At 38.7% G+C, this 13,993-nt stretch overlaps 1 protein-coding gene across 2 annotated transcripts in view; it reads right to left on the bottom strand.

Moving 5' to 3' along the window:
• The window catches only part of bicc2 (bicaudal C homolog 2), a 39,310-nt gene that overhangs the window by 7,996 nt on the left and 17,321 nt on the right, over window positions 1-13,993 (bottom strand). The window contains exons 10-16 of one of the 2 annotated variants that reach the window (XM_022665579.2): window positions 12,944-13,163; window positions 11,806-11,939; window positions 9,924-10,117; window positions 6,975-7,071; window positions 5,473-5,512; window positions 3,248-3,399; window positions 770-950 (exon numbers count right to left, since the gene is read on the bottom strand). In XM_022665579.2, coding sequence (XP_022521300.1) covers window positions 770-950; window positions 3,248-3,399; window positions 5,473-5,512; window positions 6,975-7,071; window positions 9,924-10,117; window positions 11,806-11,939; window positions 12,944-13,163 — 1,018 coding nt within the window. Of the gene's footprint in view, window positions 1-769; window positions 951-3,247; window positions 3,400-5,472; window positions 5,513-6,974; window positions 7,075-9,923; window positions 10,118-11,805; window positions 11,940-12,943; window positions 13,164-13,993 lie in introns of both variants that reach the window. The other variant, XM_022665577.2, reaches the window with a different exon arrangement.

Raw genomic sequence — 13,993 nt, forward strand, 5'->3', positions numbered from 1 at the left:
ACTGTTGAAGTGGGTTTAACTGATTTAGTTTGAAATCTGTAATTTTCCAATAGTAACTGTGTTTTTTGTAGTTTTATAGTAGCAATATTTCACAGTATAATGAGAGTGAACTGTACTCATTAAGTTAAAATTAAACTATGAGGAAAACCAAATAAAAAGCTTGACTGAATTTTACTTTTTCAGGGGTTCTTTGGCAAAAGCATTGGTTACATATATTAAGCCGCAAAATGTTACATAACCAATTGAATGATTAAATGATTATAATTTACAACATCTTCCCTTGCTGAGCATGCTGGCCAGCATTCAACCCTTACTCACAAAATAAACTCACAATTTATACAGATGTGGACGTTCTCAAGCCATTGCTTGATGTAAAACTTCATGTACTAACAGACCTGTTGTGCCAAATTCAGCACCCCTGCCAGAAAAAGCACCCCCTCTCAAGAGCGTACTTCTAAAGTTAAAGTAAAGTTACAGCAATTATCTCCATGCGCTGCTGAGAGGGGGTGCTTTTTATGGCAGGGGTGCCAAATTCAGCACCCCACCACCTGGAAAAGCCCCCCCTTTCGGGAGAGGCTACAAGTGACATGATTATTTGTCATTATTTCTTATGAGTCAGCGCAGATTAGAAAAAGGTATCTCCATAGGTGTGTCCATTTTCTTAGTAAAGATAAAGCCAAGATGACATGCGTGCACGCTCTGGAGAGGGGGTGTTTTCCTGGCGGGGGTGCTGAATTCGCCACAACACCAGCAATTGTGCGGTACACACCTGTTTTAGAGGAGCTGAACGCAGTCATGCCTGTGGATGAGGATAAGGAGCAGGATGTGGGTGAAGACGATGAGGAGGATGATGCTGACGCTGAAGATGCAGAGCCTCGTCTCTCTCTCCAGTTCTCAGACTCGCTCCCATTACCAGATGCTCTGTCCTTACTGGTCTGAGAGCCCCATGACTAAAGAGATACACATCCACACACACACACATAGAAACATAGAAACACGCGCAGATCAAATTCAGTGTGTTATTGCCTGCTGAAATGTGGCATTACTCATCAAAAGCAGTTCATCTGATGCTCCAGAAGCACCAGGGCCATTTAGGCCCGTAATGCACTAAACCTATTCACTACAACAACGGAAAAGCACCATATCTAATGCCCTACCAGCGCAATTTGGCACGGAGCTCGATAGGCACAAGCATTCACATCCTAATGACCCACTCTAATACCAATAGACTGTGGTCCATTTGTATTTATTGTAATGTATTCACTAACCTACTAAAGGGGGGAAATCTCTTTAAATAACTCCCACCAATATCACGCTGCAGCGAGCTTTACTAAAGACGATGGACGCCAGGCAGGGATGGGAGGAACGGTGGAATAAATGTGACAGTAATATGATTTTCACATTGCTTTTTCTTTCCCTCCCTCTCTCTCTCTCTTTCTCTCTCTCTATGCCGCACGCTCTCTCTGAGAAGCGATAGCTGAGTAATTGGAGTTCGGAGCTACTCAGACAGCTTTGCTGCACTGCATGACAATAATCACATTTTGCATTTCATTTATTATTATTGTGTGTGTGGCTCTGACTGTGAAGGTGTGTGTGTGTGCGTGAGTGAGTGAGTGTGTGTGAGCGAGCGGGTGCTTGCGTATTCCCTCACAATATTCAGGTCATTAGCACTAACCACTTTCACACTGTGCAATCCCTCTCCAGGTGGAGAGCCGTGGCCTCAAACACTGAAACAAATCCTCAGAGGAGAGCGCTCCTTTAACCTCACTGAAGTGGATGGTAATGTAACTGTGTTGGGGCTGCCACTGCTTTAGCTGCAGCTGCTCTCCGCAGGCCAGGAGACACACGGCCCTGACGCTGCTTAAGGTTAATAGATAATAAGGAGGAGTCAGGGATGATCATTTGTTTCTGAGAGACTAAGTGCAGCAGGGGACGGTGATGTGTGTGGGTGTGTGTGATTGTTTTTATTCATGTTTACTGGAAAAAAATGGCTTGAATTTATAGAAGATCTTCTGTTGTTCAGTTGATTTCAGTGTATTCTGATTATTTTGACTTTAATTGATTAACTGCATGATTTAATAATAGAAAATAGACTGAAAGCAGAAGCAATATTGTGTTTAATAGTACCAGTGTGCTGGAACGTCCAACATCCCTGGTAAGCCCTAATACAATATATTCATTCTAAAAATTGGGGTGTCTGGTCGCTTTTTGCGGGAGTTCTTCTGGCCACGTCACTCGTCTTTATGTACTTACGTCACATGTACAGCCTCTAAAGGATCAGTTTTATTGAACAGCTGGTGGAGCAATGGAGACTTCAGAAGGGGAAACTCAGAGCTCAGTAGCTCATTCACTCATAGTAAAAACAAAGCGTGAAGCTGAAGTAAAGTTTCTGATTGAGTGCACTCTCTCTCTCACTCTCTGACTGAACATAACCTGGAATCAGATTCTTCTGCTCTGAAAGGAGACCGCATCAAACCCGCCTAGTTGAAAAAGATTCTTCCGCTTGCTCGGTGCAATTAGCCATTCTCACCAGAGAGGGCCCTAAATCCCAAAACTTACGGACATCATCTTTAAATACTAAAGAAAATGATGAAAAAAAAGTATGATGATATGATTTCCACCATGAAGGCTAAGGTAAACTATTACAACTAGGGCTGAAATTATTTTTTTAAAGCAATCTTTTTACGCCTCCAAGTTCAGTTTTTTGGATGTACTAATTAACAAATAATTAATCATTAATTTGTCTAGAGATGTTAAGATCCTTTTGGACACAATGAGTAATCCTAAAAGAGGTTAGAAAGAACCCAAGGTTGCAAAAGTCCTATAGAAGACATTACACACTGGAAAAGCTAGAAAAGCTAGGACAATTCAAGTTAGCCCAAAACCACATGGATGTTCTACAAATTTTCTTGGAGACAAAAAAAACATTGCACACCAACTGTGAAGCATGGTGGTGGGAGCATCATAATTTGGGGCTGCTTTGCTGCTTCAGAGCCTGGAGACCCCGAGAGGATCAATGAATTCAAAGGTGTATCAAACATAGTGTTTAATTCACTTAGATAATGACCAGACCACATTTTTATTAATAATCCAGATAATTATAAAGGGTTCACTGAGTGTTTTCTTGCTATTATGCTATGTATATAATGCACATGAGTTATTTTGGTACAAACATGTAGGTGGGAGATGTGTGTGACCCCTCATTCTCACATTCTGTATTAAAAGAAGTGTGTGTGGGTGTGTGTACCTGTTGATTATTGAGGTAGGATCTGTAGCAGCGGCGGCTGACACTGCGCAGCTCCTTTACTGCCTCAGCCGGCATCGACTTGGAGAAGCCCAGGCCGCTCCAGGTGTCAGTGGGGGTCCGCACCTCTGTCACCACTGGCTTCTTCTGCATGGCTGCAGAGCACACAAAGCAATTAAAACAGGGAATTAAAAGCCTAAACTAAAGGCCAGATTTACAGTGGCAGTGAGCCGTGCTGGTGAGTGTGTGTGTGTGTGTTTAGCAATTACAGAGCCTTCTGTCTGAATCCCTCTGCATTATTAAACACCTGAAACCTAATTAAACAGCTTAATAAGAGAAAAACGTGCTGTGATCTCTCTCTCCATGTATTTCTTGCTTTCTCTCTCTCTCTCGCTCTAAGAAATTGGAATTTCTGTGAGTGCAGATTTGTGTTCCTGTGTGTGTGTGTGTGTGTGTGTGTGTGTGTGTGTTTGTGTGTGTGTAGCAGATGGTTCATTCAAACTCTGTAACTCACAATTCCATTAAGCTCCTCTCTGGGTGCACCATCACATTTGGCACACAGCAGCCTCCAAATGACTCACTCTGAATGATGGACAAACATTCAGACTCTTGGGAGTGTGTGTGTGTGTGTGTGTGTGTGTGAGAGAGAGAGAGAGAGAGAGAGAGAGAGAGTGAGAGTGAGAGAGGGGGACTGACTGTGTGAGTGTGTGTGCAGTCCTTTGCATGAGAACATATGGATATGTATGAAATTTGTGAATGTGTTGTGTGTGTGTGTGCATACTCATCCATATTAGTGTGTGTGTGTGTGTATGTGAGTGTGTGTGTGTGTGCATACTCATCCATATTAGTGTGTGTGTGTGTGTGTGTGTCTGTGTGCATATTTTAGTGGGCGGTGCTATCTCACTCTATTATAACTCTGGCAGCGTGTCACACTGAAATGGGTCCCCTCTATCACCTCTTTGGCTCAGCGTGGCACATAAATGGGTCCCCTATATCACCTCTCTGGCACGTACTGGACCTTTAATGTATTTTGTGGCCCAGTCACTGTGATGAATGCCAAATACATTCAGCTCAGATCCCACAATCAGACCGTGCAGGAGCCGTCCAATCACAGCCCACTGAATATCCATTTCTGCCACAGTGATTAATGTAGAAAAACACAAGTTTGATAATTCACAGTTAATGCAGTGCTGAATTAATCCGCTCACGGGTTCCAAGGACATGTCTTATTTAAACAGCATTACGGCTCATTTCTATAAAACTGTGATTTAAAGATTCAAAACACACACACACACACACACACACACACACACACACACACACACACACACACACACACAAATATATATACATATACATATCCGTCAACAAGACCACCAAGTTAGAACTGATTTATTACCATGGCAACTTGCCAAAACATTTGTTTAAGAGTAAAAGAAAGCAGTATGAAGAAAAAAAAGGAAAAATATAGAAAGAAGGAAGGAAGAAAGAATTGAAGAAATAATGGGAGAAAGAATCAACAGAGCCAAGAGGAAAGTAAGGAAGAAAGGATACAATTATTAAAGAAGCAAGGAAGTAAAAAGCAAAGAAAGTAAGATAAAGGAAGATTGAAGCAAGGAAGAAATAAGCAAGGAAAGAGGAATAAAAGAAAGGAAGAAAAAAGAAGGAAAGTACTATAAAAGGAAGATAAAAGCAAAAAGTGGAGGGAAGGAAGAAAGGATAGATAAAATAAAGTAAGATACAAGAAGGAATCAAAGAAGTAAGGAAACAAGGAAAGAAGGATAAAAGAAAGGGAAGGGAGGAAGGAAAGATGAATAAAAGGAAAATAAAAGCAAGCAATGGAGGGAAGGAAGGAAGAAAGGAAGATGGAAGAAAAGAAGCAAAAAAGAAGGGAAGCAAGAAAAGAAGGATAAAAGGAAGGAAGGGATGAAAGAAATAAGTAGAAAAAGGAAGAAAGGGAGGAAGGAAAGAAGAATAAAAAGAAAGGAAGGGAGGAAGGAAAGAAAAATAAAAGGAAGGAAGGGAGGAAGGAAAGAAAAATAAAAGGAAGAACGGGAGGAAGAAAGAAGCAAGGAAGAAATAAGTAATGAAAGAAAAAGCAAGAAATAGAAATAAATACATAAATTAAGAAAACTAAAAACTAAAATTAAGGAAATCTGAATGAAAGAAAGAAAAAAGTTGTAAAGAAAGAAAGAAGGAAATGAAGAGAGAAGGAAGGGAAGTCTGACCTCTGTTTGCGAGTAGTTTCTTCCTCTCATAGTCGTGATCCTGTAAGAGAGACAGAGGGTGGAAACGGTGTTCAGTCTAAACTCATTACTGACTGATCAGATCTGTTACTGACTGACAGAACAATAAACAGATCATCAGATCAGATCTGATCTACACACACACACACTGCAAACCTACACTTCCAGTATATACACCTCCCTCTATAGACACCTGTCCTCTTTATTGTTCCCTGTAAGATAAAGATGGTGACCCCCAGTCGCCCACAATAACTGAGCGTTTCTTTCAATCCCTGATACAGAAACACAAAATATAACCTGGCATTCATCCAACATCCAGACAATTCTCTAACAGTGATAGAATCCGTCTTTCATTCAAAATCATACAATCCCACAATAAAAGTGTGGGAGGTAAATGATGTAGGAGTACAAGTTAATAAATAAGTAATCAGTGTTTAATTGTCATTTTCATCATCAAATGAGAATATTTAAAAATGATATATAAATAAACAGAATTAGATGTACTGATAAGGCATCATCATTTCAGAGATTTATATATACAGCTCTGAAAAATAAATTAAGAGACCACTTCAGTTTCTGAATCAGTTTCTCTGATTTTGCTATTTATAGGTATATGTTTGAGTAAAATGAACATTATTGTTTTATTCTATAAACTACTGACAACATTTCTCCCAAATTCCAAATATAAATATTGTCATTTAGAGCATTTATTTGCAGAAAATGAGAAATGAGAAATGAGAAAAAAAAGTTGCAGACGTCAAATAATGCAAAGAAAAAAGTTCATATTTATACATTTTTAAGGGTCAGAAATCAATATTTGGTGGAATAACCCTGGTTTTTAATCACAGTTTTAATGCATCTTGGTATGTTCTCCTCCAGCAGTCTTACACACTGCTTTTGGACAATTCAAATAAAAAAAAATTCTGGTTCAAAAATTCAAGCAGTTTAGCTTGGTTTGATGCCTAAACTTTAATTTGGTAAAATAAAAAAAACTGTAACTGTAATTATATATATATAATTTGGATATTAGATGACGAACACAGTTCTATTGATCTTCAGCCCAATTCTGGGGGTGTTACATCTGAGACTTGATGTTTGCCCTTAGGCAAAGTGACATTAATCTAAAGTCCTTATAAGCAAGCCAGTTTAGAATTCAGTAAAAATACTGCATTTTATTAGAGCTCAGATGTTAGTAATTCCTGCTTGGAATAAATCTCTTTGTGTCTCAATATACCAGTCATACTCACAGTACTGTCCAAATTATATTTATGGTCTTATCTGTGCATTGCTAATAATGAATATCGCTAACAGTGCTAACCTGGGACAATGCTAAAAATGATAGCTGACATCTAAATGTGTAACTGGAACACAGTCACCTCTGGTATGATGCAATCCCTAGCTCCAACATCTGAGATCAAATGTAAATGAAATGCAGCAGAAACAGTGGTGTCCACAAACATCTCAACACCGAGTGTATTCTTTACCTCATTAGTGGAGTTGGAGTCCAGAGAGGGAAAGATTCTAAGACTGCAGCGTCGGTCCCTGTTAAAATACACACTGTCTACCTCCATCCTCACTGACCTGCTACACACACACACACACACACACAAACACACAAACACACACACACACACACACAGCACAGTTACAGTTACACAGGAAAAAAACCTAAGTTAAGTAAAGCTAAGCTAAGTCAACAAAACTATAATTCATTTTGTTTTAAAGTCAAACAATCACTGGAGATTAATCTACACCAATGTTTCTCCAGAAAACTGTTTATTTATGTAAGTAAAGTGATTTCATTTATTAACAGTAAGCTTAGATTTCTAGATTTTCACTAAGGATGGGTGCAGGAGCGATAGTGGTTAACCACTAGCACTAGCCGCGGCTATCACTATTAAACACCGCCCGACAGTGCTACACTGAGAAACCCTGAGTGCTCTGGTAAGCCAGGGCAATATTAGTTAGCGGTTTATCCCACATAGCTTATTTTAACACGGTTAACAGGCAGGCTACAACCCAATATACTCACCTCTGAATAACGAAAGAGCTAGCGCTTACCGCACTTAGTGGTGCTAATACTCACCTCTGAATTAGGGTTGCCAACTTTTCGAAAATGAAATAAGGGACGGGGGGGGGCGGGGGGATTTATCAAGCACTATGATTGATATATATGTATATATATATATATATATATATATATATATATATATATATATATATATATATATACACATATATATATATATGTGTATATATATATATATATTAGTCTGTAAATTATATAATATAGCTCCAAACCATGAAACAGTATGCTAAGTTTGTTGGAAAACAATAGGTTTTGGCAGACACTTTTGGTATTAGATTAGTTTAAACCACATGTATAATATACAGTACTGTGATAACGTTTTAGGCACCAAAGTAAATTACACTAATCCATTTATCTCAGAAATATGAGTGTTTTTACCGGGAAAAAGCACCACATATGATTTGAACAGATGCACATAAACATAAATACAGTAAAACATGACAAGGAATTGTCATTTTTAACTAAGTATGTTGTATCTTGTGATCCGAGCTGAAGAACAAAGTGTAGAGATTCCAGATTTCTCCTGGATGCTCCTCAGCCAGCATGTGTATATTATGTTCAGTTCCGTCAGCAGCTCACCTAATTTACGCTGCCCCCCCCTCCGCTCAGATAACAGCCACTCCTGAACAGAGGCTGCGCTTCTGATTGGCTGTGAGTCTCCGTGTCTTAACCAATGAGAGTCACAGCCTCTGTTTAGAAGAAGTGGCTGTTCTCCAGCGGAGGAGGGGCAGCGCCGCAGCGGTGCTTCTGAAACAAATCACCCGCCTTAATGACTCACCTTAAAAATACGGGACAAATCGCGTCCCGGATCAATTCAATACGTAACGCGTATTTTACTGCCCAAATACGGGACGATTACGGATTTCAAGGGACGGTTGGTAACCCTACTCTGAATGGCGAAAGAGCTAGCACTTAGCACGCTTAGCGGAGCTAGCTGGGGTTAGCAGCAGGCTATAGGCCAATAATACTCTCCTCTGAATGGCGAAAGAGCTAGTGCTTATCACAGTTCGTAGCTAATGCTAATACTGCTCCAGTCTCGGTGCTGGAGAACTAAACTGAAACTCCTGTATAATGCTGTACTTAAGTTAAGTGGCTTTACTGCTCCTTACAACCTGACTGGTTAAATTAACATAATCCAGCATACCGAATTATAAGGTGCACTGATGATTTTTGGGAAAATGAAATGATTTTAAGTGAGCATTATAGTGTGAAAAATTCGGTATTCACATGAAATTCATACTTTTTAGTATATTATTATCAATAATCGTGATATTGTTACTTATTACTACTTTGTCAGATTAATTATGGTCAAATATATGGTCAAAGCATAAAGCTGACCAACTATATATTTTACAATTATTATGCATTTATTTAAATTACAACACACTGACACTTTATACCTGAGCCTTTTCAGCAATACAATAATCCAAAACAGCAAATCCACAGGAAAGCTTCATAATAACCACACCCACAGTCTGTAGCGGGATCAGATTCAAGCAGTTCACAGTGGAAAATGTCACAGTAAAACAGCCCTGCATGAGGAGCTGAGCTGAAAGTCCACCCAAGCTGTGATAAACAGATCCCTCACTGCATAACAATTACTCCTTCATAATGCAATACTGAGGTGTACAAGACTTTCTTTTATAAATACATGAAATAAATTCAAATAAATATTCTGAATTTGCATTAAATGTTGAAATAATGTTCCTCGTTGCCAGGTTTTTGGTTGAAGTATAAGACACGCAGAAAATGAGATTTAAAAAAAAGAACGATTTTTTTTTTTCAGATCTACACTCAAAAAGTCATTTTGAGTGGCTGCTGGTATTACATTAAGAAATAAAATACTGAAATGCTGTTATGACAGATATTAATTATGTTTTGCATCTAAACATGAATGCATGTTATTTTCTAATCAAAATAAATGAGCTTTTAATGTAACTTCATTATTTCTTGTAAACACAATCTAATTCATTTGTGTTCAAGCTTACACACATACGGTATGATCTGGCACGGTCACGCCCACAACTAATGCTATTGGCTACTGATGGATGGAGTCCTGATGGATTGAGTCCACTGTTGGACAGTGAAAACTTGATTAGAACAACTCACACTTTCTCATTGGCTTCTGGCACCATCTATTTCCATACAGAGCACATGCCCTACCCACTCACCATTGCTGTGTAGCCTTTTCCCCCAGGCTACCTTTCTTTATTTGATTATGTGTAATTTACATTAAATTAAATTTGGTGCTGTTGGCTGTAGGAGCAACTTACATAACATTTTTTCCCAGTGTTTTTATATTGCCAGTAATACTAAGATAATAATAAAAATAGGATAGGTTTACCTTGGAGAGGACTGTAATGATATTAGGTGGCCTAATTCTTGAGTTTGGTCTCTGGTAACTCCTGAATGGCTATTCCTCCTCATCGACACTGCCGGCTTGGCAGTGATCTCTTTAACATCAATGAAATCTTGTGTTCTAAATTCAGATGGTGGGCTCTCTGTGTGGTCACTGGGCTGGTCCTCACTCTCAGGAATCTGAAATTATAAGACATTTCATATGTGTTAAGCTACTTTACAACAGTTTCATAATTAAGCAAGCTGACTGGGATTAAAGAGTCTTATGTCTTATAATTAAACACAATCTTGCTACATTACCATACATGTTAAAGCTACACTATATTGCCAAAAGTATTAATTGGCTTGCATTGTGTTTGGTGATGTAAAGCATGGTTTGGACATAGAAACTCTCCAATCCATAAATCTTTCTACACCCTACTGTTCTTGAGCTAATCTGAAGCTACATGTAGTTTGGAGGTGTGTAGTGATGTAGTGACTCTGCTGCAGAAAGTTGGTGATCTCCGTGCACCATGCTCCTCAGCATCCGCTGACCGCACTCTGTTACACTGTCATTTGCTAGTCTCTTCCACTGTGTTATAATATTACTGACAGTTGGCTGTGGAATATATAGTAGTGAGGAGGAAATTTCACGACTGGACTTGTTGTACAGGTGCTGCATCCTATCATGGTACCACACTGTACTTCACTGAGCTCCTGAGAGCATCCTATTCTTTCACTAATGTTTGTAGAAGCAATCTGCATTCTTTTGACAATATAATGTATTTTTTTTCCCTTACAATATTTCTCTCTGCAATTTGGTCTCCCATCCAAACAAAGAGGCATACGTGGAGTTTTTTTTGAAAAGCCTCAGTGTTTTCTTATTTTTTCCTTCTTTATGATGTTTTGATGTCTCACCTCAAGAGGCACCAATGCATCATATAGAGCTAGTATTTGCTTACAAGCATTTTCATATCAACATAGATGAAAATATTTTCAAAAATAGAAGCACAGAAAACTCTTTTTTTCTTCCAATTTATCTAGCAAACTGTCCCACCCACTCAGCTGCTACTCAGCTTTATTTCCCCTATCACTAGTGATGTCACAACACAAGGAGGGTGGAGACTAGCACATGCCTCCTCTGATTAATGTGAAGTCATCCACTGCTTCTTTTCAAACTGCTGAGTAGCATCACAGTGCACTCGGAGGAAAGTACAGCAAATCGATTCCGATACATCAGCTCACAGGCGCCTCGTGCTGATCAACATCACCCTTTGGAGGGATGTGGGGAGAGAGCGCCATCTACCCACCCAGAGAGAGCAAGGCCAATTGTGCTTTCACAGGGCTCCAACAGCTGATGGCAAGCTGCATAACCGGGATATTCCACAGCATTTTTTTTATATATCTGGATGTTTGTGGGGAAGACCTAATTCTATCCTTATTGTAGGTAGGCAGCATTTTGTAACTGCAGCAAAAACAGATTTAAAAAGAAAATATTCAGAGCTTCAGGAATGAGTGCACATTGCCTATAAAAGCAATTGAGTATTTGACAATGCGCATTCTTACAAGTATCATAACAGCTGTAATGGTCTTCAGAACTCAATAACATTCAGAATTAAACAATCATAGTTTCATTCCATTGCTCAAACAATACTCAGCTGTCTGATCATGCATAATAGTCTCTCATTTGCTCCCAGAAAAGGCCAGTCTAACGCAGAATATCCTGAAGGAATCATCTAACCGTTTAAATAACTGTTTAACAAAGGTCTCTACTGATGGCAATTATGGCAAAATGTCCAATTATGTCTCCACATTAGCCTCCAATTAGGGCTGTGTAGTGAGGCTTCAGAGCAGATAAGTGCTTTTATCATTTTTATCATTATTCACACCTTCTCTAGCTTAGACTCTGCTCCTCTCAGTCCCATCCGTCCCTCATCTGCCAGACCAGCCAACCCGGGTGGGGGAGAAGGGCGGGGCTTCACTGGGGCGGTGCTTGGCACAGAATCCGGCGTGGGGACAGTGGCTGAAAATTTAAACAAAGATTAAAGAAGTGTTAGAGATGAGAGATTAACTCTGTATGGCATAGTACTGCCCTCATTTATACATTTACTGTTATGTATTAAGTATTTATTTATTTGCTTGGTAATCTATTGACTGATTGTTTATTTTTATTTATTAATCTTTATTTATCTCAGCACAGCAAACTAAAGATTTTGTGACACTTTTTTTTACTCCGGCAACTCTGGTCACTATGTGGACACACCCTCATCTTTGCAGACACACTCTCAGAAATGCCCTATTACATTATTTTTTTATTGTTTGCTATTCTGCACTACTAGTTTATTTACTGTACACTGTTTACATATCTAAAAATTTGCACTACTAAATTAAATACTTGCATAACTCCATACTTGCACGTTCTGTATGGCTGACATCAGTTACCCTCACAATATGCACATCAACTGATGTTCATTGTTGTATTACTGTGTTTAACTGCTAATCTATCTATCTTTAATATATTTATCTTAAATATAATGTTACATTGCTTATCTATGCCCAGTACAGAAAGGTGTACAAGTGTGTCGTAAAAAAAAAAATATGTATATGTACAAGAATATGTAAAGAGGTACATTTGGCTGTTTATATTTTTACTATATTTTTTTATTCTTGTTAATAAATTATAGACTTTCTTTTTCTATATTTTGTTTTATTTAATGCCATGTGCAGTTAGACAACTTTTGTTAGATAAAGCAGTGGTTTTCATCTCTAGTTCTGGAGACAACCTTCTTCCTTGCAAGTTTTGGTGTCTCCTTAAATTTAAACCACCTGATTCAAATGTGTGTGTAAATTTGCACATTGGTGTCAAGAGACAGGTGCAAGCAAAAGTAGTTAAATGCATTTACTAGAAGGGGTGTCCAAAAACATTTGGACATTTCAGGCCTGCTTACTTAGCATTGCATTGCATTTCACACCCACACACACACACACACACACACACACACACAAACAGACACACACACACAGTACCTGTCTCTGTGAGATTCAGCTGCTGCATTAGCATGTTGAACAAGTAGCCTGTCATGCCGTTGTTGACCAGCAGAGGGTCCAGGGGGGTCTTGCTTGCAGTGGAGATCTCGCAAGACTTCTTAGCCATTATTGAGACTTCGCTGGATTCCAGACCCAGCAGGAGACGTCTGGCCTCATATAGACTCTCTATGTTCCTCTCCAGACCCTTCACCACCACTGACTGCGGAATGCAATTACTCTTTAGAGTCACTTTAGCATTCTGGGAATTGTAGTTCACTGTATATCAAACTACAGCAGAAGTATAGCATGAAAAACTTTGAGACATTGTACATGATAGACATAAGAACATTCTTATAATAAAATAATAATTACATTAAATAATAACATAATTCTAGATGTATAAAACACGTTAATACAGGTAACAGCTGAAAGCGCTTAACTGTAATCAAAGAAATGTGAAAAGGTGAATAAATAAAAATATATTAATTAAAGATGTTAATGGAGGAGGAATAAATTAAATAAACAATCAATAAAAGAAGAACTAAAGGCCCAAGCACAGCACAATTCCCTGATCTAAAATAAACGATCATTAATTGAGGAACTGAAGGACAGAGTCAAGCACAGTTTGCTAAACTCTCTGCTTTTACACACCTATAAAACCCTGGTAATTAACAGGTGAGTTGAATCAGGTCCACATTAAACTGTGGAGATCTCCAGGCCTCCAGACTGGAATTCCTGACCCCTGACACAGGCTGGAATTTTAATTAAAAGCTAAACTGACTTGACTGCTTGACGGTTTAATAAAAGATAGCATAAATTCCTGTGCACAAAAACAAAAAGAGTCTCTCCACTTTTCCTGTAATTTATGCAAGGGATTTGCAGAATGCTAGAATAAACTATTAGACATTAAACACATGTAAAAGGGATTTGAAGGTGTTTTACTTCTGGAAAATGTCAGTATTCTGAAGAATTCACAGTTCAAAACTGTATATCAGCCAATTCAGGAGTCTTATCAAAGCCCAGGTCAGTGCTTTACACATACTGTATAAT

This window comes from Astyanax mexicanus, chromosome 2 (genome assembly GCF_023375975.1).
Source record: "Astyanax mexicanus isolate ESR-SI-001 chromosome 2, AstMex3_surface, whole genome shotgun sequence".
In the NCBI taxonomy this organism is placed as follows: Eukaryota; Metazoa; Chordata; class Actinopteri; order Characiformes; family Acestrorhamphidae; genus Astyanax; species Astyanax mexicanus.